Below are 26,226 nucleotides of genomic sequence, written 5' to 3'. Positions count from 1 at the left end.
AAGAATCTCTGAAGAGCCTGCTAGTCTGAACACAGCTCTCCAGTACTGACGCCCTCCACGGAAGGCCTGCCCGCACAAGCTCAACGCTTACAATCTCTTCCTGGAGTGGCCTCAGTAAGCCTCGCATCACCCAGGGTATGCAGCCTGTGGTTTGAAGAATCTCTGAAGAGCCTGCTAGTCTGAACACAGCTCTCCAGTACTGACGCCCTCCACGGAAGGCCTGCCCGCACAAGCTCAACGCTTACAATCTCTTCCTGGACTGGCCTCAGTAAGCACTGGCATCACCCAGGGTATGCAGCCTGTGGTTTGAAGAATCTCTGAAGAGCCTGCTAGTCTGAACACAGCTCTCCAGTACTGACGCCCTCCACTGAAGGTCTGCCCGCACAAGAGTGCACTTAAAGCGGTTTGTGCTCTACCAGATCCCTCAAGAGCCTATTTTCCATCAGTAACAGGTTTACCGCCTGCAAACCAGCAAACCCCTTCCTCTCAGCAGCGGGTTCCACGGTTCTACCACCCCACAAAGGAAGGCGCATACTTCTGTCTGGACTGTACCCGCTGGAACCAGCTGCTCCTGGGACTCTGAACTCAAACTGATTATCTCAAATTTCGCTGGAGAAGGAAAATCGAATTTCTTGTGGCCATTGGGTGATTGCTAGTCCCTTTTCCACACATCAAGATCGAAGACTAAGGTGGATAATCTATTAAGGTGAGGGGTCCGTGTGTGATCTTCTGAAGAGGAGTGGGATCGAGTTGGAGAGTTACTGCAGAGTTAGAAACTAACTGGCTAGTTTAGAACTAAGTTGGCCTCAAGAGGAGTAGCGACTGAAGAGAAGTTGTACAAGTCGTGGAAAGAAGGGGGAGGGGAGTCTTAGAATGAAAGCACAGTGGCGGCAGGAGGGAAGAGCCAGGGAAAACGGCCAGAGCTAGCTGGCTCAAAGACAACAGTCCGCGTGCAGCAGGGTTGGTCCAACGGATGAGGGAAGGGATTCGATGAGGTGGAGGAGTGAGTGCATTAGACTCGGGGTACCACACATGGATGTTGGTACTGGGTTCACTGCTTATGGAGCAGCCCCATTGGGTTAGCTCTCCCCTGGTTGCTTTTGCATTAAGCTTTGTTCAGTTGTCTTCATGCTCGTTGACACTTCTGTCCTGTTGTTGGTCTTTCCTGTACCCTTTCTTTGCTTCTCACATTTCTCTTTAACTTCCTGCCGTACCTCATCCTTTCCTTTGTAGGACTGTGTTGAGGTCTTAGAAGGCAGGGTGCGTTTGAGGAGTGTGGATGCAGATTCTGAGCAAAGCATGTGATTTCTGTGACACAGATCGTGTAATCCAGGTGGTAGGAGACTCTGCTGGTGGAATGTGGCAATAAGCACTTTTCTTCAAAACAGTGCTTGCCTTACATTATTACAGTATGGCGAGGCCCCCCCTAACTCCCTCCCCCCGTGCTGTCTGCGTACCCCATTTTAATATGCATAAAAGTTTATGCACCCTTGAACAGGGGTATGATATTTCATTTTAAAAAGTAATGCTTATCTTCACCACCCAGTTCTATTGGATGATGCCTTCTGAAATTAAAAGTAAGATAGATTCTACAAAGTCGCGCTCAGAGTCTAGCTCCTTACAAATTAATGAACATGCACACTTACTTGGCACTGTAGTACAGCTTGATGTAGCTCTGCTACGTGTCTGAGATTGCCTTCTAGAACTTAAAAAATGAAAAATACACACAATTAGAAAACACTTTAAGCATTCGAAGTAAGGCAGCGGGGTGTGCTCGGAAATACTGCATTCTGAAGGTAAAAGATAATAAAGCAGGCAAAGTCGAGCACTATATGTACTTTATTGACCTGGTGTAGATGAAAGGTTGAGACGACTCTGCTGAGAAGGGTAGTTTGTCAGACTCTGAGCTGTCACGCCAATTAAACACAATAAACCAGGCTAATTAAAGAGGGCTTCCTCTGATCTCTGCCCTCCCTTCGATAGGCCAGCTCCACGATATGTGCCATTTCTGGGGGCAAGGACTGACCCTTACCAAATGGGTTTTGGAGACCAAATGACTGATGGCAGATTCTATGGTGCATCACCCTCTTCAAACGAGCTCAACATTCCCAAAATTACAAAAAAAACATTAAGACGGAGCATGTAAACCTTTTTCATACACCAAAGCTTTAAGGGGGGCACCTTTTAATTATTTAAAAGTACAAACCAGACTGGAACACACGTCAAAAAGTGCTAGAGGCAAGAAACAGGTTCCCTGCTTTCTTCTATTTTTACTACTGATGTTGTGTAAGTTGTGTCAGGATGGCTCAGTGAGCCGAATGCTCTCCCCTGACAAAGTGCAGTGTTCTGAAGGGCATGGGTTTGAATCCCGCCAAGGCAGACTCAGCCTTCCATCCTTCTGGGTTCCATACGTTCAGCTATAGTAACATCACTATATAAAAGTTATCATTTCTGTGTATTGTGCACATGGTGTGGTTCAGTGTATGTACTAGATTAAGATGTCAAGATAATGACAAAAATGTAAATGTATGCATTGCTTGCCTTACTAATGTGCGGCCTATATTTAACAAGACATACAAGGCAGACCAAGCGACAGGGACTTCGGTTTCCATTTACCGGTAAACAAATCCAAGTTTGGGTCATACCCCTCCAGCTGGCGCTGCTCCAAGAACTCTTTCAAGCGCACTCGGCAGACAGCGTCCTTCGGGGGTGCATCTGGGTGGGGCTGTGTCGTAATCTCCACCCCAAAGGCTTCGGCATAGGCAGAGTTTTCTAGCGCCTGCTTGAATGCCCGAGTCCCAGCGTCTATGGATGAGGCGTCCACTTCTGATGACCAAGAGACCTTCAGCTGTCGCAGGAAGAGACCGACTGCCTCCTTGCGCAATCCTGGGACCTGATGAACATTCACCCTGAAAAGTAACAGCAACGTTTACGGCACCATGCGGAGTTTATGACAACGCACTTAATTGTCAACCCTGGCACTTATGACAGTCTGCCACATGGTGGCGCTGTCTCGCTGGTTTAGCGATTGGCACACTACCAGTTTATTATTCATTGAAAATACATTATAAAGAGGGCCCCTCGTTTTCCGTATTTACTGATTTTTACAGATAAATACATACAGAAACTATTTATTTTGTTATGTTATGTTATTTTGTAAAGTGCATGGCAGCCCCAGCAAAGGGGCGTCCCAGCGCTGATTTCAAACAAACAGAAGAGCAAAAGGAGCAGATGAGAGGCAGCAGATTACTTGGGATAGAGATGTTTTAATAGCCTTTCGGAATGACACGTGATTTTTGATTCTTTTGATGCTCACCGGGAGGGAATTCCAGAGTTTAGGGGCAAGAAGGCGGAAAAAGCGCCCTCCTGCTCTCTTTACCCATGGAACAGCCGCCAGGTGCTGACCAGTAGAGCGCAGTTGGCGGGTGGGTGTGTAGGGCGTGAGAAGATCGGCTAAACTATCGGGGGGATTAGGCATTCAGAATTCTATGGGCGTTTCTCCACCGGAAGCCAGTGTAGTCTGCTTAGGAAGTTAGAAATAGAGCAGGTTCTCAGCAGGCTGAGGAACATCCAGCTGGCAGCGTTTTGTGCCCTTTGTAGGCGATGTATCTCTGCTCTGTTGTCCCCTAGGTATAGAGAGCTTGCGTAGTCCAGCCTGGATAGTACAGTCACCTGGATGATAACCTGACGGGTGTTAGCATAAAAAAAACTCAACGGAGGTTTAAGACCGCGTAAGAGCCCAAAGCAGACTCCAGCTACCACCTTAGTATGAGCCTGGAAGGTCAATGCAGTTGACCCATATGCCCAGATTTTTGACCGTCTGTTTGGGGGCAGGCGGGAGGCTCAGGGTGGGCGGCCACCAGTGCTCACTCCACAGATGGTATTTTTCCTGACCAACAAGATCTCAGATTTGCTGGCATTCAATTGAAGACAGTTATATGTCATCCAGTCCGCAATAGTTGTTAAATCATCTTTAAATTTGAGCGCGTGGAGGGAGCGCGCGGAGTCAGCGGCAAGGAGGGAGCGTGCGGCGGCAGCGGAACTTTACCACGAAGGGACTTCTTCCTGAACTGTGCCCGCTCACAAAACGATGTGAGTTATGTCGGAAACCGCCATGTTGACAGTGGCGAGTTTCCGACCAACGTAATACGCTTCTGGCCTTTGTTTCATCGTGGTATGCCCGGCATTGCGGCCGCAATTTCACGCGTGCTCGGAGTGGCACTGCGCAACTCTCCCTCCTTATAATTAGTCTCAGGGCTGCCAAAACGTGCGCTTACCTCACCGCTCAAACAACAGATGGGAGGCACTTTAACATTACCTGCAGATATTTTCTCATCCTACAGCTGCAATTTTGTCTTCGCTCCAGTTTTAGACCTCTATTCTGCTTTAGTCGTCTCTGCACCTTGCAGCCATCATGTGGTCACTTTTAAATGTGCATCTTATTTCACCTCAGCCTTATAGTTATTGCAGCTAAGCTGGTGTGTGTATTCATAATAGGTCATTCAATTGTACGGCAACTTGATCAACACTGCAGCAGCTATTATATGTGGCTTTTCTATAGTGCAAACCATACGGCTTTACCCCACCTAGCACTTTTGTAGTCACTATGGATGTGTTGCTGCTCATTGATAGCCACCTGTGATGCAATTCACCTCAGCTTATATGTATTAAGACTTTTGCATCTGCTCCCTTCTACCTGCGGTTGGTTTGGATGGCGTTGCAGTGTTTTGGCGCATACTAATTTGTTATTTTAATTTCTATTTGGCTTTTTGGAACCGGTTTTCTTTTTTTTTTTCTTTTATCTTTTCTTGCCATTCCTTTCCTTGACTGCAGTTGGATCTTCTTTTTTCTTACGAGCTTGTTTTACCAACTGTACTTGCCCCTGGGTAGTTTCCTTTTGCTACTCACTTTTTCCTACAAGCACATACAGTCATTTCTGCTATTATATTGGCTGCTTTTCCACGCTTTCGGTCTCCACTGCATCTACTTTGCTTATTGTTCCTCAACAACTCTATTTCTAGCGACTATGGATCTTTCGCAGTCTAACAAATCTCATGGAACTTCAGGGTCCGCTTCTGGAGGTCGAAAAGATTCTACAGGCAACAATAGCAAACGTCTCAAAAAGGGTCCCTCCTCTCCCACCAAGTCTCCTCTTCCCATCACATTAGAGGACATCATGGAGGAGTTGCGTCTCTTCCGCCCATTCATGTCGGACACCACCACCACTCTCCAAAGAATCGAGGAAAATGGTCTGGTCTTGACATGAGACTCTCTGATGTTGAACAGAAGGTGAGCGACGCGCAGTATGTTATTGCTAAAGTTGACGCCCTAACCAAAAGAAGTTAATCAACTTAAAAAATCTACTGAGGATTTAGAAAACCGGAATCGGCGTAACAACCTGCGCATTTACGGAATCCCGGAGGGTTCTGAAGGCTCTGACATGATCTCCTTCTTGAAATCTCAGGTTTTGCAGCTTGTTGGTCTCCCAAAATCAGTTGACTTTAATATTCAAAGAGCGCATAGATTAGGGCCTCAAAACGCATCCTCTGCCACCAAACCAAGAGGTATCATTGCCCACTTTTTATTATACTCCGACCTTATGGCAATCCTCGCTGCAGCCAAACAACACAAGCAGATGTTCTGGTCTGGCCACAAGATTTTTTTCAGTCAGGATGTGTCTAAACCAACTGCCAATAGACGCAAAGAATTCCTAGATCTCAGACCGGCCTTACAATCCATGAACACTCGCCATGGCATCATACACCCCTGTTTCTTCAAAGTGACTTACAAGGAAAGAACATTTTCATTTGACGACCCAGCTGATCTCCGGAAGTTTATTCATACTCATCGAGAGGAACACATGAACCTTGGAAAACATTGTCTCATAATTGTCTTTCTGTTTAATGTATATATATGTATACACATGTCCCACCTACCTGTTGACATTGAGACATTTGAGGCAGTAATCGAGTAACATCACGAGGATCACATGGTAACCTTACTGCCTCATGAAAAGCATTGTGGGAGTTGGAGTGTGATGGACAATGGGGGCGTGTGATCAAGCACTACTGGGTCATTGCACTCAAGAGGACACACCTTGGAAAAAGGCTATTTGCCGAAACGCGTCAGGTGCCTCTGACACGTGACTGCCTGTGCAAATTTAAATAAAGCAACTTGTCCAGGAACCGGGTGTGGCGCATTTCCTGTTTGATGTTTAATTGCGGGAACCGCTGTCTCCCGTATTAGCCATGACCGCCCTGCAGGGTTGGGGGTCCCCGACGACAGCAAATTTTGGAGGATTTATATTGGGGGACATGACCCGCTCTCCCCATCACAAGCCTGAGGATTGCCGGCGAATTTTGTGTATGGTGGTGAGAAAGGGAGCTGAGCGAGGCTATCACCTTGTGAAGCAGGTCCTGGACCCAGCGCTGATTTTAAAGAGTGGCAACCGCGTGTCTTTGTAAGTGCACCAGCCCCCCGTTGTGTCCCACCTACCTGTTGACATCGAGACATTTGAGGCAGTAATCGAGTAACATCACGAGGATCACATGGTAACCTTACTGCCTCATGAAAAGCATTGTGGGAGTTGGAGTGTGATGGACAATGGGGGCGTGTGATCAAGCACTACTGGGTCATTGCACTCAAGAGGACACACCTTGGAAAAAGGCTATTTGCCGAAACGCGTCAGGTGCCTCTGACACGTGACTGCCTGTGCAAATTTAAATAAAGCAACTTGTCCAGGAACCGGGTGTGGCGCATTTCCTGTTTGATGTTTAATTGCGGGAACCGCTGTCTCCCGTATTAGCCATGACCGCCCTGCAGGGTTGGGGGTCCCCGACGACAGCAAATTTTGGAGGATTTATATTGGGGGACATGACCCGCTCTCCCCATCACAAGCCTGAGGATTGCCGGCGAATTTTGTGTATGGTGGTGAGAAAGGGAGCTGAGCGAGGCTATCACCTTGTGAAGCAGGTCCTGGACCCAGCGCTGATTTTAAAGAGTGGCAACCGCGTGTCTTTGTAAGTGCACCAGCCCCCCGTTGTGTCCCACCTACCTGTTGACATCGAGACATTTGAGGCAGTAATCGAGTAACATCACGAGGATCACATGGTAACCTTACTGCCTCATGAAAAGCATTGTGGGAGTTGGAGTGTGATGGACAATGGGGGCGTGTGATCAAGCACTACTGGGTCATTGCACTCAAGAGGACACACCTTGGAAAAAGGCTATTTGCCGAAACGCGTCAGGTGCCTCTGACACGTGACTGCCTGTGCAAATTTAAATAAAGCAACTTGTCCAGGAACCGGGTGTGGCGCATTTCCTGTTTGATGTTTAATTGCGGGAACCGCTGTCTCCCGTATTAGCCATGACCGCCCTGCAGGGTTGGGGGTCCCCGACGACAGCAAATTTTGGAGGATTTATATTGGGGGACATGACCCGCTCTCCCCATCACAAGCCTGAGGATTGCCGGCGAATTTTGTGTATGGTGGTGAGAAAGGGAGCTGAGCGAGGCTATCACCTTGTGAAGCAGGTCCTGGACCCAGCGCTGATTTTAAAGAGTGGCAACCGCGTGTCTTTGTAAGTGCACCAGCCCCCCGTTGTGTCCCACCTACCTGTTGACATCGAGACATTTGAGGCAGTAATCGAGTAACATCACGAGGATCACATGGTAACCTTACTGCCTCATGAAAAGCATTGTGGGAGTTGGAGTGTGATGGACAATGGGGGCGTGTGATCAAGCACTACTGGGTCATTGCACTCAAGAGGACACACCTTGGAAAAAGGCTATTTGCCGAAACGCGTCAGGTGCCTCTGACACGTGACTGCCTGTGCAAATTTAAATAAAGCAACTTGTCCAGGAACCGGGTGTGGCGCATTTCCTGTTTGATGTTTAATTGCGGGAACCGCTGTCTCCCGTATTAGCCATGACCGCCCTGCAGGGTTGGGGGTCCCCGACGACAGCAAATTTTGGAGGATTTATATTGGGGGACATGACCCGCTCTCCCCATCACAAGCCTGAGGATTGCCGGCGAATTTTGTGTATGGTGGTGAGAAAGGGAGCTGAGCGAGGCTATCACCTTGTGAAGCAGGTCCTGGACCCAGCGCTGATTTTAAAGAGTGGCAACCGCGTGTCTTTGTAAGTGCACCAGCCCCCCGTTGTGTCCCACCTACCTGTTGACATCGAGACATTTGAGGCAGTAATCGAGTAACATCACGAGGATCACATGGTAACCTTACTGCCTCATGAAAAGCATTGTGGGAGTTGGAGTGTGATGGACAATGGGGGCGTGTGATCAAGCACTACTGGGTCATTGCACTCAAGAGGACACACCTTGGAAAAAGGCTATTTGCCGAAACGCGTCAGGTGCCTCTGACACGTGACTGCCTGTGCAAATTTAAATAAAGCAACTTGTCCAGGAACCGGGTGTGGCGCATTTCCTGTTTGATATATATATATATATATATCCGAAATCCAAATTGCGGTAAATGCTGGCGTTCTACCAGATCACTGGTGGTGCTTTAGAAGTGGCACTACTGCTAGCGCCACGAATGTACAAGAAATAATCCCCAACCAAATCTGATTAAGGCAAGAGCACTCGTCGACATGGGGGTTCTCTCGTTTATTGCGTAGGTTACATCAGGCTATGGAAAAACAGGAACGCGTTTCGGCAGACAAGCTGCCTTTCTCAACCTGAAATGCGACATATTGGTTGTTGTATTTAAAACAAATATTCATTAAAACAGAAGATGCACTACATTGCGCAGCGATTGGGTACAGGTAAGCATGTGGGCTGATGACCAAACATTCTCTAAACAAAGCATAATCACAGTTAATTCGCAAGCTGCAACAGTTAAAAATCCTTCAAACTAAATTGATTTCTGGATTGTTTTCAATCTGTGCTAATCCGTGTTTATGCCCTTCAGTTCATATTGTTTAGAGAAAGACTCCCAGCATGCCTTATTCAATATTGTCAATAATGTGAACTTGACAAATGCGTGTATTTGGATTTTAAAGTCATTATTAGGATGCCCTTGGCTGCAGCTAAAGGACGTGTATGAAATCCAGTCCGGGTTTTGCTGACAGTTGAATAAGGCATGCTGGGAGTCTCTCTAAACAATATGAACTGATTTAGCTTTTTGGAACAAATTTTCTACTCTTCTCTCTTCGCATGCATCTGACAGCTTAATTGTGGGTGGTGACTGTAACCAACTCATGGACCCCTTTCTGGATCGGAAGTCACAAACCAGATACGTTCCTATCAAGATGCAAAAATCCTTTTATAGAGCCATTTCCTCTAGAGGTCTAATAGACACATGGAGAATCTCCCATCCCGACATATTAGAATTCTCCTTCTTTTCCCCAGTTCACAAATCTCGCTCGCGAATTGACTACATTTTCCTCACACAACACGCCCTGCAATTCATGTCTAACTCAGAAATTGGCTCCATCCTCATCTCAGACCATGCCCCCGTCATTTTAGATCTGGACTACCCTACATCCTCTCCCTCCTCTCGTCGCTGGCGCTTTAATAACTCTCTCCTCTTAGACTCCCAATTTGTCGAACAATTTACTTCCTTTATGGAAGAATATTTCCTTAACAATCTTCACTCTACTCCTCGTTTTCATTTTATTTGGGATGCCTTCAAGGCTGCCGCACGCAAATTTATCATTATTTATGTATCTCAGAAGAAGAAGAAAGCTCTCTTGTAGTCTTCCCTGATCCTTAAAAAGATAAAGACCTTGAACATCAATATTTCACAACAAATTCTACTGATACATTATCTTCTCTTATTAAAGCTAAAATGCAATACAATAAACACTCGTGGGATTCTGCCAGTAATAATCTTCTCAAATTTAATGCAAAGGTGTATGGTGGTCGGAATAAAGCGGGTAAATCACTTGCAAACTATCTTAAAATTAAGAAGCAAAAATCCAAAATTATCGCTATTCAAGATAATCAGGGAGTTTGTCATTCTACAAACGACTCAATTCTTGATTGTTTTGTTCAGTATTATACCTCTCTATACACTCCAGAATCTAATCCGTCTTCTGTGCAAATTGATTCCTTTTTTCAAGCTATCCCTAAAACTCCAGAAACTTCTATAAATCTCACATCCTTAGATACTCCGATATCAGACAAAGAAATAGTCAATGCTATTACTCTGTTGCCCAAAGATAAATCCCCTGGTCCGGATGGCTTCACCGTTCGCTTTTTTCTTCACTTTAAATCATTCTTAATACCCCACTTACTCTCCCTGATTAATTATTTTCTTACTACTGGTGAATCTGTTGGCTCTTTCACTCAGGCTATGTTATGTTTGATTCCTAAAAAGGACAAAGACCCTTCCATGTGCAAGAACTATAGGCCTATATCCTTAACACCGATTGTAAAATTTATGCTAAAATTCTAGCTACTCGCATTAATAAAGTTATCCCTGATCTTATTAATATTTATCAATCGGGGTTTGTTAAGGGTAGACCAATTACTGACAATTCAAGAACCTTTCTCAATATCATTCACCTTGCTTCAAAGATGGACTCTCCTGTTGCAGCTATCACATTAGATGCTGAGAAAGCGTTTGATAGGGTGAGCTGGGACTTTATGTTTGGTGCATTGAGATGGCACGGTTTTAGTCCCCATACCATTCAGCATATTCAATTGCTATATTCTGCTCCCTCCACCTTCATTTGGGTCAATGGCTCTCAATCTAATTACTTTTCTCTCCACAGAGGTACCAGGCAGGGTTGCCCCCTCTCCCCTCTTCTTTTCATTCTTGCTTTAGAACCATTTCTGGAAAAAATTAGGCGCTCATCGTCCTATACCGGTTTCAAATTTCAGAATATCGACATTAAATACACTGCTTACGCGGATGATATTCTTCTTTACATTTCTAACCCATCTACTTCCTTGCCTTCTCTTTTCTCCTTATTAAATGAATATTCTTTAGTTTCTGGTTACAAGTTAAATATCGATAAATCTGAGGTTATGCCCTTAAATAAATTCTGCCTCCCCCACAGGTTTCAAGGTTCTGGCTTTGAATAGAATCCATCGATTCTCATTCCCAGACCGCGATTTGGTATAATAAATTCTTAAAAATCAATAATAGGGCATTATTTTGGAAGGAGTGGATTGATAAAGGCATCATCGCTTATGACCACTTACTTAAAAATAACTCACCAAGGGATTTCTCAGACATTCGCGAATCTTTTCAAGTCTCTAATTCATATTCCTCTCAATACCCCTTGTTAAAAAATGCCTTAGCCTCAGCACTTTCTCAAAACATCCTTCAGCCCATTAATGTTCCGACCCTCTCCCCTTCACCAGATTTTTCTACTCCTCTCAGAGCTGCTGCTATATACAAAATGCTTTCCCGTTCGCAAGTCGTTAGGGTTAAATCAAAGCTAGAACTCGTATGGGAACAAGATCTAGCTCAGGAATTTTCCTATCAAATCTGGGATTCTATTTGGTCAAAAATACATACAACATCTCGCTCCGCAAGCACTACACAGACCTTATATTTCTTCTATAATAGACTCTTTTTCACCCCTTCCGACCTTCATAAATTTACATTAATTGACTACAAGAATTGTTGGTCCTGTCCACATGCTAATAGTGACTTCCTCCATATGTTCTTTTACTGCCCCTTGGTTAAATCTCTTTGGTCTCACATATGGTATTAGCTTAATGTTATTTTAAATACAGATATACCTTTTGACATTGTACATATTTTTTTAGGTGGCTCTTCACCTCTTTGGAATGTTTCTTGTAATGTACGAAAGTTTATTGATTTGTTTATAGCTATTTCCTTTCAGATCATCACAACTAATTGGAAGGACACGTCAAAAATCTCATATAATGCTTGCTGGAATCTGTTATGTCACCATCATAGACTTGATTGTGCTTATGCCACCTCTTTACCTTTATTAATCAAAAAGGATTTGTAATGGTTACCACTTACTGATTTTCTTTCCAGACATGTTATTTGAATACTATATATTGAATGTACATGATTTGTTGCTCTTTCTCTTCTATCTATCCTCTTTTTTTTTTTTCTCTCTTCCTTTCGCTTTTTCCTTTTCCTTCTTAAAAAGAAAACTCCGTAAAAGCTTTTTGTAATTGGTATAGCTTTTAAATTCCTTTTTAGGACTTAATTTCTTATAATTTTTCTGGCAACCTCGTTTTTTACTTTTTTCAATGTATTGATGTTCTACATTGTCTATTATATTCAATAAAGCTTTCTAAACTTAAATTTGAGCGCGTCCTGTGCAGAGTTGTCAGATAATGAGACGACCAAATGTGTATCATCCGCATATGAGACTAAAGTTAGGCATCTCTCCTTAGCGACTGCTGCCAGGGGTTGGATATAGATATTAAATAAAATAGGGTTCAAAGCAGAGTCTTGAGGAACCCCTTGGTGTACGGTGTGTGTCAGAGAACAGAAGGGGCGGAGCAATCACTTGGAAGGATCTCTCAGATAGACAAGAGGAGAGCCAGCCCAGGGCCATGCTACTGATGCCAATATCTTCCAAGCGCTGCAAAAGAATCTGATGGGACACCGTGTCAAATGCGGCGCTTAGATCCAGAAGGATCAGTGCTGAGGCTCGTCCTACATCTAGTGAGCTCCGTAGGTGTTCCGTAACAGCCAAAAGGGCAGTTTCAGTGGTGTGTAGTGGACGAAAGCCATTTTGGGAGGAGTCTAACAGATTGTTGGCTTCTACGAAAGTGGTGAGAATGGAGTTAATGTAAGCTTCCGTGACCTTCAATACCAGGGGTAGAAGAGAGATAGGACGGTAATTATCCAGCTTGAAATCATCCAAAGTGGGGTTTCTAAGCCATGGAATCACCTTGGCGTGTTTCCAGGTGGTGGAGACCACAGTAAGAGGCCATAGACAGATTTATGAGGTCACAGAAGGGGAAAGGAGCTGAGGAAGGAATTTCTGAAACTGATCAGGGTTAAGGGGATCCGCTGGTGAACCAGATTTAAGTTTATTGCAAATAGTTCAAATGACTTCCTGGGACAACGCAGGGAAAGCTGAGAGTGCAGGGGCGGTACTGGACTGAGGGGCGTGCTCTAATTGCAGTATGGGGAAAGGTTTTGTAAATGTCCTCAACCTTCTTAATAAAGAATGCGGCTCATGCCTCACATTGCTGATTAGAACAAAGAGGAGATGTGTTAGGTTGCAGTAAAGATTTGAAGTCCTTAAGCAAGGAGAAGATACATTTTGCAGGATTGCTGCTATTTTTGATTTTGTCTGCAAAATAATCGCCTCTTTCTTTCTGAATAGATTTGTGGTACTTTTTGATGGCTACCCAATATTGTACTTTCAGGGCAGGATCTGAATGACGTCTCCATGCCCGTTACAGGGCTTTGAAAATGTTCCCGGCCTGGGCCAGATTGTCGTTGAACCATGGTCTTGACTGGGATCTGCGACTTAGAGACAACTTTGCGGGGATAAGAGTCCAGAGAATGTGTGAGCCACTCAGACAGGATGCTATCAGCCCTTTCAGGGTGATCTGGGAGGATAGATGTTTGACTGAGGAGGAGGTCGCGAAAGCAGTCAGCATCCAGGTTATGCCAGAGGCGCTTTAAAACGGGTTTCCGTGGGCCATCCTGAGGAGTACCTGCTCCCTGTAATGTCATAGATACCAAAGAGTGGTCAGACCAGCCTGTCTGTATTTATTTTTAAATATGGAAAATAGGCCTTCTTTTGATGATTTTTTTCTACTGTCAATCATGAGTGCCAGGTAAGCAGGTATACAGATTGAGAGGTTGGAGAGATGACGAAAAACAATAGATTTACAAATTAGGCTTAATAAAGTGCAGATCTACATTTATTGATGCTATTCTACAATGCAAGTGTTTTCAGATAACGCTATTGCACTGTATGCTGCTGAAACCATTAGGACATTCAAATGTGAGTATACATTTATCAGGCAAATAAATGTGGAAAATCACCCATTGCTGCATCATTTATACAGAAAAAACAAAACAAAAATGAGTTAATACACAAAAAATGAGCAGAAAATAAATATAGATAAACACAGACAGCAATGTCGAAAAAACAAATACCATAAAACCGGGAGCACTAATTATAAATGAGCAGTTCCTGCTGCCCAAGCCATTCTTCTAGGTTTGGGACCTGTCAGACTTGTACGGTATGAGGATGAGCAGTTGTGTTGGTTCTATCATTGGCAGCGCTTTCAGGGGAAATGGGTGGTGCACGCTGCAGTATCCTCCTGACGAGGGCCCGGGCACCTATTTATTTTTTTTACAAATTAAGTACTGATTGCGAGTCCTACGGGTTTCTCAGGACATGCCAAGATTAAAAAATAAACAGAACAAACAAAAGTATTTATTAAAAGCTGGCCCACAAAGATGTCTGTGCAACGCATTCATTATCTGGAAGACCCTTTATGCATAGCCGTTGAGCTAGGTCAAGTAGCTCATTTCCCCGATGTCCACTATGAGGGGCCCAGGACACCGCCAGTGCGGCCACTGGCATCAGCCCACCTTCGATCCTGTACTGCAGCCAATCTCAATATTTCGAATACATTTCTGCACAAGGTTCAGGCCGTGTAAAACCAAAGAATGAGTTCTCTCTTGCTTGGAGGGCTATAGGATTAAAGAAAAAGTTCAGGATGGATGAGCGCTGAATTTCCGAGTGAAGCAAGGGTGCCTGGTTAGATGAAAGGAGTGAAAACAAGGCCTAGGGACAGTGTGGGAGAGCCACAGAGGACCGGGTTTAAGCGTATGCGGTATGCGGTGGCACCTGCTGCGTGTGTTCAGCTATGTTGAATATCTGACGGTGCCACAGGCGGGGGCTACCCCTAAACCCCTGAAAAGAGACACACGGTCAACAAAATAACAATGGGCCTGTGCACACGTTGATGGTGTATGCAGAGCAATCTCTCTGTATCACAACTTCACATAGGTTGGTGTAACAGTGTTATCATGGTAAGTTACACAAGAAGAAGAACATTCAGGAGTCTTAATTGTTCTTTTTTTTTATTTCTGTCGGGGAGAGCCATCGGATCACAACATACCTGCCAAACACATCTCCTGCACAGCCAAACACCTCTCCTGCACAGCCACACACCTCTCCTGCACAGCCAAACACCTGCACAGCCAAACACCTCTCCTGCACAGCCAAACACCTCTCCTGCACAGCCAAACACCTCTCCTGCACAGCCAAACACCTCTCCTGCACAGCCAAACACCTCTCCTGCACAGCCAAACACCTGCACAGCCAAACACCTCTCCTGCACAGCCAAACACCTCTCCTGCACAGCCAAACACCTGCACAGCCAAACACCTCTCCTGCACAGCCAAACACCTGCACAGCCAAACACCTCTCCTGCACAGCCAAACACCTGCACAGCCAAACACCTGCACAGCCAAACACCTCTCCTGCACAGCCAAACACCTCTCCTGCACAGCCAAACACCTCTCCTGCACAGTCAAACACCTGCACAGCCAAACACCTCTCCTGCACAGCCAAACACCTCTCCTGCACAGCCAAACACCTCTCCTGCACAGCCAAACACCTCTCCTGCACAGTCAAACACCTCTCCTGCACAGCCAAACACCTGCACAGCCAAACACCTCTCCTGCACAGCCAAACACCTCTCCTGCACAGTCACACACCTCTCCTGCACAGCCAAACACCTCTCCTGCAGAGCCAAACACCACTCCTGCAGAGCCAAACACCTCTCCTGCACAGCCACACACCTCTCCTGCACAGCCACACACCTCTCCTGCACAGCCATACACCTCTCCTGCACAGCCACACACCTCTCCTGCACAGCCACACACCTCTCCTGCACAGCCACACACCTCTCCTGCACAGCCACACACCTCTCCTGCACAGCCACACACCTCTCCTGCACAGCCAAACACCTCTCCTGCACAGCCAAACACCTCTCCTGCACAGCCAAACACCTCTCCTGCACAGCCAAACACACCTCTCCTGCACAGCCAAACACCTCTCCTGCACAGCCAAACACACCTCTCCTGCACAGCCAAACACCTCTCCTGCACAGCCAAACACACCTCTCCTGCACAGCCAAACACCTCTCCTGCACAGCCAAACACCTCTCCTGCACAGCCACACCTCTCCTGCACAGCCAAACACCTCTCCTGCACAGCCAAACACCTCTCCTGCACAGCCAAACACCTCTCCTGCACAGCCAAACACCTCTCCTGCACAGCCAAACACCTCTCCTGCACAGCCAAACACCTCTCCTGCACAGCCACACACCTCTCCTGCACAGCCAAACACCTCTCCTGCACAGCCAAACACCTCTCCTGCACAGCCAAACACCTCTCCTGCACAGCCAAACACCTCTCCTGCACAGCCAAACACCTGCACAGCCAAACACCTGCACAGCAAAACACCTCTCCTGCACAGCCAAACACCTCTCCTGCACAGCCAAACACCTCTCCTGCACAGTCAAACACCTGCACAGCCAAACACCTCTCCTGCACAGCCAAACACCTCTCCTGCACAGCCAAACACCTCTCCTGCACAGCCAAACACCTCTCCTGCACAGCCAAACACCTCTCCTGCACAGTCAAACACCTCTCCTGCACAGCCAAACACCTGCACAGCCAAACACCTCTCCTGCACAGCCAAACACCTCTCCTGCACAGTCACACACCTCTCCTGCACAGTCACACACCTCTCCTGCACAGCCAAACACCTCTCCTGCAGAGCCAAACACCACTCCTGCACAGCCAAACACCTCTCCTGCACAGCCACACACCTCTCCTGCACAACCATACACCTCTCCTGCACAGCCACACACCTCTCCTGCACAGCCACACACCTCTCCTGCACAGCCACACACCTCTCCTGCACAGCCACACACCTCTCCTGCACAGCCACACACCTCTCCTGCACAGCCACACACCTCTCCTGCACAGCCAAACACCTCTCCTGCACAGCCAAACACCTCTCCTGCACAGCCAAACACACCTCTCCTGCACAGCCAAACACACCTCTCCTGCACAGCCAAACACACCTCTCCTGCACAGCCAAACACCTCTCCTGCACAGCCAAACACACCTCTCCTGCACAGCCAAACACCTCTCCTGCACAGCCAAACACCTCTCCTGCACAGCCAAACACCTCTCCTGCACAGCCAAACACCTCTCCTGCACAGCCAAACACACCTCTCCTGCACAGCCAAACACCTCTCCTGCACAGCCAAACACCTCTCCTGCACAGCCAAACACCTCTCCTGCACAGCCAAACACCTCTCCTGCACAGCCAAACACCTCTCCTGCACAGCCAAACACCTCTCCTGCACAGCCAAACACCTGCACAGCCAAACCTCTCCTGCACAGCCAAACACCTCTCCTGCACAGCCACACACCTCTCCTGCACAGCCACACACCTCTGCTGCACAGCCACACACCTCTCCTGCACAGCCAAACACCTGCACAGCCAAACACCTCTCATGCACAGCCACACACCTCTCCTGCACAGCCACACACCTCTCCTGCACAGCCACACACCTGCACAGCCACACACCTGCACAGCCAAACACCTCTCCTGCACAGCCAAACATATCTCCTGCACAGCCAAACATATCTCCTGCACAGCCAAACACACCTCTCCTGCACAGCCAAACACACCTCTCCTGCACAGCCAAACACACCTCTCCTGCACAGCCAAACACCTCTCCTGCCCAGCCACAAACACCTCTCCTGCCCAGCCACACACACCTCTCCTGCACAGCCAAACACCTCTCCTGCACAGCCAAACACCTCTCCTGCACAGCCAAACAAAGTTCTCACTGGTCCAGTTGGGCGGACCTTGAAAATTGCAGGCACACTATTCTGGATATCCCTTCTCGGGGATAGCCCCACTTTTCAACTGTTCAAAAAAGCAGCTGCAAAATCATTGTTTTAGGTCTCGCCTAGTTAGTGCGTGGGCTGTCTCTTTAAGACCCTTTGTTTCCACTGGGCCTACAGCCTGCCATTGCTTACCATGGGTTGGCTTCATTATCACCCTCATTTGCTTGCTTCTCATTGGTCAACTGCTGTAGGCTTCTACCTCTTTGTGTGTTTGCCCCATTTGTAGGTGCTACATTTTTCTTTGTGTTTAAAGTCCTTAAGCACTCTACCAGAGTGTCCTTTTCGCTGGCTCCTTCGTGTACTTCTCCCCTCTCTGTGTTTCTCCCTCGTTGCTTGCACCCGTCCTCCCTTTTGTGATTGCTTGCCCCCTAATCATCCTTCCATCCTAAAATGTGGTTGTTTGCCCCCACCCACCTCCAATATCGTTGCTTGGTCCCATCCCCCTCCGTCGTTGTTGCTTGCCCCGCATTCATTTCCTCCCTCCCTTCCTCCATTGTTGTTGCTTGCTTCCACCCACCCGCCATAGCAAAAAAAACAATGATGCAGACGATGGCCATGTCATCCCGCTTTCCCCCCCACACCCTCTGTGTTCCCTCCCTCCCTCCGTGATGCCTCCTTATCCAGCCCTCCCACCAAAAATAAGTTTACAAAAAACTTTCAGCCATTCCTTTTACCTCCTGTTGTTGTTGCTTGCCCCCCACACCCATTACCTCCCAGTGTAGTTGCTTGCCCCAACCCCTCCCTCCGTAGTTGATGGTTGCCCCCACACAACCGGCATAACAAAAATTAAGTGCTACGACACAGACACCTTTGACCGCATCATAGCGATTTCCCCCGCATCCTCCATGATCCATACCATTTGTCCGTGATACCTCCACTCCATCCAGCAGTAAACAAGCATTGGCATAGCCAATAGGTCTCGCCTTTGGGACCTTATAAGTGTTTAGCTATGCAACAGTTGCATAACTAAAAACTTATAAGGTCCCAAAAGCGAGACCTATTGGCTATGCAAAGCGGCCGTGTGGCCGCAAAAGTGAAAGTGATCACGATCAAACATCAAAGCGGCCGCGAAAGTGAAAGTAATCGCGGTAAAGCGCGGCACGCGCGCCCGCGCACATGCACTGTAGCTCTAGGCTGGCCTGGTAGCACTTTTTGGAGCCCTCTCAATAAGTCTCGCCAGACCAGCGCATGCGCTGGGTCAGGCGAGACCTAAAAAGGGGTATGAAGTGGCCAGCGCTGGCCGCATCACGGTTTTATTTTTCTTTCAGCTTTTAGCTATGCTGAATAGCAGCCACACTTCTGTACAACATGGCTAAACACTGACCAAGCCAATACCTCACGTAGGAGAGACCTACACGCCTCCAATGCTTGACCCGTGACCTATGGTGCATGGGGTTAAACACACTACTATTGTCAAGATTATGACTTAAGTCAGTGCTTTCCGACCCCTGAATTCCTGATTGTGAAGGGGTTGGGAGTCTGATTTTGGTCGTATTGTCGACCGCATCCAGTAATTACCAGGTGCATTAAATACCTCACCCTTTGTTACATTTGGCAGGCCAAACCTGCTGGAATTTAACAGTGAAAAAATGTACGGTATTTACCGTACCATGAAGATTTTAATGCAGTAACCACCAAAATCTGCATGTTACTCCCAAGAAACTGGCAGTAGGTGCTCCTTATCGCACCTGATAAATAACAGAGCCCATCGAATTGATATTTGTCTGCTGCAGTAAAAGCACCTGGAGTCCCACACAGTCAGAATCAGACCCTGTGGGGAATATGCGGATTCCCTTCATCATGCACGGATCAACTCTCCCTTTTTAATGTTACTTCATTAGTTTCTTTGTTTATATTCGAGCCAGCTTCTGGTCTCTACTTTTAGCTGTTTGCGCCTTAAAACTGTACTTGTGAAACAGTCTGCACGTTGGTTTAGGAATCCCAGCCAGAGGAACTGTACTTTATATGGAATGGCGATCCTTTGCCATCGCCAAGGCGCCGAGCGCCTGTTGGCGTTCCATAGGCACTTTGGAGATGCTTTTTCGAACTGCAGGAGCAGGTTACAAATGACCAATAACAAGATTGATTGTATTTATATTCTGTTATATTCTGGGTTTAAATGCTTTAAGTGGACCGATGAAGTAAACACGGGACACGCCCAGGAGGTTTATTTTCTGCATTATATTTGTATAGCACAATCTGAACCCTGTCAACTACTCCCTATTTGGCTAAATCTTTCAAATGCACTTGGGTTACACATCACTAAAGTTAAAAGGGTGTATACTTTGAAGTACAGATGTTTCTGTTCTATTTACCTTGGCATCATCTCACTTTTAGATGAAATTCGTTACACACCTGTGCCATGCCTTACAGAGCTTATGATGCCCGCACTGCTGGAAGAGAATAAAATCTAAAACACAAATGCAGATTTTTCTGATCCTCGCCTAAGCAGAGGTCAGGTTACACCTTGCAGAATAAGGAGATGGGGGCGTGGCTTTCCTATTTCGGAAGGCCGCATATGAAGGGGTCTGGAAATCTATTCCTAGGTGCTTTTTGTAAGCTGCCCTTGGCTGGCTCCTCCCACATCCTCCTGGGTGCACACAACACACCCCTGAGGGCAGCAAGCCTTCCCAGCATGGCACGGCCATGTTCCTGGCTCTCTGCCTCCACAAACTGGTTTCTCATCTGGCTCAGAAAAGAACACATTTCATGCTAAGTGAGCAGACAGAAGTGACGGGATTCTGGAAACGCACAGCCTGCAAAAGTAAAAGGGCTTCCAATTTTGGCAGAGGAGGGCACTGTGGCCCTAAGAGCGTGAGCGACTTGCCCACAATCAGTGTGTGGCTGAATGAGGGAGGCAGTCGAGCGGCTTCGACTTGCTGAGTTTACACGCCGCAGGATAGTCGTGAAACCGCTCTCATCACTAGATCATCCTCGTATTCCAGACGTTTCTAAAAGTGTCTTTAGATTAGTGTTAGGATGAGGAACTCTACATAATGTCTACCTGACACTTGGCACGGTGCTAGGCACTGAGCCGGGCATGGGATCCATGGTGCTTGCAGTTCAAGGCTGGTCACTCCTTCCCTATCCCGGGGAGGCCAACCATACTGATTGACTATCAATGAATCTAACTTTACACTCAACAATCTGCACCAGTCTTGAGAATCTCACTGATATCACCGGTCTGTAAGGTAGGCCTATCCCCGCAACTTCCGTCAAGCACACCCTTAATTGTGGTTGATGATAAAAACATCAAACACCAGCCACTCTCTTAAAGAACTTACCCAGCCTCATAGGGGTCAGTCGGAGGTACCCCCAGCCCAGTCCACCAAGACCTCAGCCGACAGAGCCATGGGTCTAGTCCTCCTGCGGCCAGTAATTAGTCGAGCCAGCCTTCTACAAAATGAACTTCATGTTTTGCCACACCAGCCAAGACTGTTAACACAGGAATGTCAGACTATAGCAAGTAGCTCTGGTCGCAGAGCTTCTACTCCTACACAGAAGGCTTGAAAATGAAAAGCTCCTAGGGAGGTAAGGGGCATTTGGAAGCTCCACATTCACTTTAATGCACAATGCCTTCACTCAATCACGCCCAACCATCACCAAGAACACTTACAAGTTTATGTCCTAAAGCATGCCTCTTACCCAGCTCCTCGAAGAACTTCCACCAAGTGATCAGCCACCAGGATGGCCCTCAGGCAGCCAAGGCTTAGATCATCCACGGTTTTGCAGCCATGTAGAGCGACACAATTCAAAATGACACTTTTCATGCTGACCGAAGTAGAGTCTGGAGGTGTTAGATAGTGAGGAATGTGGCCCAGCACCTGCTCAAACACCAAACTCCTTTCCAGCCGCACTGCCAGGCCAAAGTCTGAGAGCTCACAGCTTTGAAGTGGTAGCACGCCAGCACCTTGGATGGATGAAATACATTTGACGTCCTCTTCAGGAACCTGTGGGAAAACCATGAAAAGTTACATGAGTAAACAGCCAGTTACGTGAACAAGCAGGCAATGATTTGAATGGACAGGGGATGCTCGGAATGGACATCTAGTTGCTTCAATAAAAAGATCACAGCAACTTTCCTCTTTCTATAGCTTATTTTCTCATCCCTTTCTTTCTTTTTCTCCCGTTCTTATATATTAGCATTGTTTGTTATTGGTGCATGTATTGCAATCAACATTTGTATCTCAATATGGGCCCATGGTGGACCTGCATATCACTCTATTTGCTGTTGTTTTAAAGTACTCAATTTATATCAATAAAAATAATTCATACACAAAAAAAAAAAGAGTAAATGGATGTAAAAATGTACTGATGTCTTGATGAAGACCTAATTGGCTAGGCAAATGACTGCATAAGCGAACAGGTGAGATATTGACTGAACAGATTTTTTTTTTAAATATATATTGTTAGATAACACAAATTCGGTGTAAATAGGGTGACAGACTAAATTGCTCGAAAACTGGGATATCTGAATTACTGGCTGACGGGTGTACAGTGCATGATGCGATAACATTTCTGAGAATAAATGTGTGTGACTAGTTGAAAGGAAAAAATGAATTAATCATGACTCAAGAGAACTGATCGGAGAAAATGTAAGCTGAAAATGTAAATAAGAAACGTGGGCCAAACGTTGAAATGAATGTCAAAGTCCTTCAACGAGCAGTTGGAGGCAGGCATGATCTGTCTGTGAACCAAAGAGTGGCTGGATGAGCAGTGTATCAATGCACGCATAAGTACATACATTCATTTCTGAGAAAGCCTAAAAGGAGTGTTGTTCCTCAACTGAAGAAATATAAAGGCAGAGCTCCGATCTACCCCTGAGAAGGAGATGAAAGTGGGGCACTTGGAACCTACTGGGATTTCCAATCGAAGCGTAAAGACTGACACAGAATGAGGTTTCTGCATCTGAGCCATCAAAGGATAACATTTAGACTTGCTCTATAAAAGACTACCTTTGACCAGCTTCCGACACAGGCTCAGGCAAGAGAAAGGAGGTTGCAGGCACTGTCCTGCTGTCTGACGTTCACTGTGGCAGCTCCACGGGAATTTCAGGAGACCATGGATTAGGACCGTTTTAAAATGAAAGGTACCTGGGCAGCGAAGAAAATGCTCACATCTTGTGTGTCTGAGCTCATGGTTGGAAGAGTCACAACACTAGGGGGATTTACAAAATAAAAACACTTAAAGTAACATCATTGTACTGAAATGCATGCTGGCTGTGTAGACTGCTTCGCCATTACATGCTCTGCTGTCTAGTTAAGAACAGTGAGTGAAATCGCTTCCAATTAATTTCAATAACTGTTCTTTATTTTTCTTTTACCCGTTTTCAATATATAAACCAATGTTTTTCTTCTTAGATTGGTGATCTGACTGTACATGTGCAGTTCATTAGAGTAATTTTGCTACATACCCTGAAATGTTTGTGTAAACCACACATGCGCACGAGTGAAAAACAAAGATTACATTGATTAGAGAACTTCCGGGCGATGATTAAAAGATTAACAGCTGCAAACTGACAAGACTAAAAGGCAGTTTTTGAATGTATGATGAATATGAGGATAGGAGATGCCATCAAAGCTCATTGTGTACAAAAATGAACAACTCGCTGGAGGCGCAAAGTAGAGACCAGAAAGTTAACAGAAGTGGATACAAAAATAGTCACCGAGCACAAAGTAGGCAGAACAGCACACTAAAGGAGCAGCATGGCACATGAAGGAGAGTCAGATGGCAAGGACAAGGGGTTGAGTAAGTAAAAAAATCACTTACAGCCAGTCTGGACTAGCAAATGAATGACCATGAATGAATGTCCAATGTGTGCAACTTAGCATCACTGACATTTGTAAAGAAATGCCTCTTTTTGTATGGTCATCCCCAAAGTTGTGGACAGATGCTGCTGGTTTTTTGCACACTGCGCCCACCCCCAAAAAGAATGTGCTGCTCTTTACTGAAGAAGGACAACTATCCAGAAACACGTGTCTAGAGATACACAGCACAGGCTGCACCAACATGGGTGAAAAACTAAAGCCTGTCACGAAGCAAGTGTTATCATGCACTGCATTTACTATGATGCTTCGGGGCAAACTGAGTGCTGGGATGTGAGGCAGTGTACGCCCACCCTCCTCCTGTTTAGTAGACTTATGATACTCGGGTCTAACCACTGCACCAAGCTCTAGGAATAAAACCAAAGAGGATATTCAGTCTCTTAAAATGCTACATATACCAAAAAGTGTTCAATACAAAAGATGTCAGCAATGTCTATACCTAATCATGTAAGCAGGCCTTAATCTTTCTAGTCCTCACAAACTATGGCCCCCAGATGCTTGAATCAAGGGCATAAAAGCAGTGGAACCTTAAGACTATGCTAGTCCATGTTGCTTACCTACACCTGCCTGCCCTCCAGCATCCGAGTTGAATGCCCCCATACACGCTCCCTCTGTTGTTGTCTGTGCTGTTTCTTGTTACACCCACCCTCCCTCCCTCTTCTGGTGTTGCCCATCTTGTTCCTTGCTCCCACCCGCCCTAACACCTTGAATTGTGGCCTGTGTTGTTGCCTGCCCCCTACACCCACCCAGCCTCTGTTGTTCTTCTGCTTGCCCCCTCCCACCCTCTGTTATTCACTGTGCTGTACAACACGGCTAAAAGACAGACAAAGCAATTAGCTTGCTGGTAGATGAGACCTATTGGCTTTGACAATGCTTAAGTTATCTACGTGGTTGAACGCTGTCTGGAGTCAGTCAGGTGATTAATAGAGAATTGGGCTGTTAGAGTGACTATTTACAGTCATATTCGTTAAAGACCGTCTTCATACCACCCCACCCTTGTGGATGGGGAGAGAGTATATTTATAATTCTTCGCACTGTAGTACAAGCTTGCCAAGTATCGTGGCAAATTAACGAAAAGGAGAAATCAGGTAGAACTTACAAGGTAAGCTTGGTGCAATGTCTGCGCCTAATCATGTAGGCAGGGCTTCATCTTTCCAGTCATCACTAAATATGGTCCTCAGATCCTTGAATCAAGGGCATAAAACCAGTGGAACCATAAGACGATGGAAATCTAGAGCTGCCCCAAGTCCATGAAGTTCAAAAGGAGAAATCTGGGGATCGCCTGATAATATCCTGTCTGACGCTAAACTCAGAGGATCATCAATGGGGAGGGGAAGAAGTATTCAATAATATTTTCTGTTACAGCGTTTATCATACAGAAGTTGTGATATTACATCACTTGCCACAATTTTCCCCAAAAGCTTTTGGTTATTTATGATAAAGGAATTAAGAGCCTCCATTGTTTGGTCTGACCTTTGTTTCTCCCTTTTAGTTGTGTGTGCTTTTTTAATGTAAATGGTATTTTATCTGGGGGTTTATATTGTATAGCGTTTACCTTCTCTACACACACAGATGCACCACCTATTAGTTATAGGGATTTTATTCCCACCAGGATTGTCCACCTTTTTTGTGAAATATTGATTACGTTCATGATGGCACAATACGATTGAATACCTGTTGACAGATTGCTTCCTACTCTAGCCAAAACTAAGATTTTGGTCTAAGAATATAGACTGGTCCAGCTTCCAGTGACCTGATGTCTGATGTCAAGTAACAGCACCCATGCCTTCCAATGAAGGCATGTGACTGTTACTACATGAAACACTCAAAGGTAAGGAACTTTGAAAAGCTGAACTCCTCTGAAAATCTCTAAAGACAATGAAACGTAAGTAAAGAGAATGCTTACACACAGCATCTTATTGACTTAAAATACCAGAAAACGGGGAAGGTTTTTGTGAAAGACTAACAATATACTTGTGTAGCGATGGAAAAAGACACTAAGGGGCTGATTACGATGACGGACGGACCTCTATCCGTCCGCCATCGTCCTGGTGATGGGGATCGCCTGCCTATAAGGCGGCTGTACCACATATGATAATACACGGCGGCCGCAAAAGGCATGGGTGCTGCTGGCCGCAGCACCCGCCTCAATGCTAAAAAGGCAGGTTTTGCTTTCCCCCACACTACGTGGCAGGCAACATGCGGTGCCTGCCACATGGGCAGGGGAATGTGCCCCCCAAGTGCAAATAAAAACTTACCCTGCCCAAGGGGGGCCGCAATGGGCCCCCAAAGTCAATCCCAGCAGCCTTTCCATGGCGGGTGAACCACCATGGAAAGGCTGGCGGGGATCCAGCATCCAAATCTGGCTGATGGTGCCTGCTAGGCATCACCACCAATGTGAGGATGCCGGGCTGTCCGACAGGCAATCGTAAGGATTGTTTCTGTCTGGCCCGTGGCGGTCGGGCTATCTGCCCACCATCACAATCTGGCGGGCGGTAATTGGCCTCACGATGGCGGTGAACCCGCCACCAGCAGCCTG

At 46.4% G+C, this 26,226-nt stretch overlaps 1 protein-coding gene across 1 annotated transcript in view; it reads right to left on the bottom strand.

The window, feature by feature from the left end:
• DALRD3 (DALR anticodon binding domain containing 3) overlaps positions 1-26,226 on the bottom strand; it is a 177,799-nt gene that overhangs the window by 142,445 nt on the left and 9,128 nt on the right. The window contains exons 2-4 of the mRNA XM_085624347.1: positions 21,508-21,812; positions 2,617-2,909; positions 1,647-1,705 (exon numbers count right to left, since the gene is read on the bottom strand). Of these exons, the coding sequence (XP_085480473.1) occupies positions 1,647-1,705; positions 2,617-2,909; positions 21,508-21,812 (657 nt within the window). The remainder of the gene's footprint in view (positions 1-1,646; positions 1,706-2,616; positions 2,910-21,507; positions 21,813-26,226) is intronic.

This window comes from Triturus cristatus, chromosome 9 (genome assembly GCF_964204655.1).
Source record: "Triturus cristatus chromosome 9, aTriCri1.1, whole genome shotgun sequence".
NCBI lineage: Eukaryota > Metazoa > Chordata > Amphibia > Caudata > Salamandridae > Triturus > Triturus cristatus.
The sequence above is the reverse complement of the archived record's forward strand: the minus strand, read 5'-3'. Positions and strand labels throughout refer to the sequence as shown.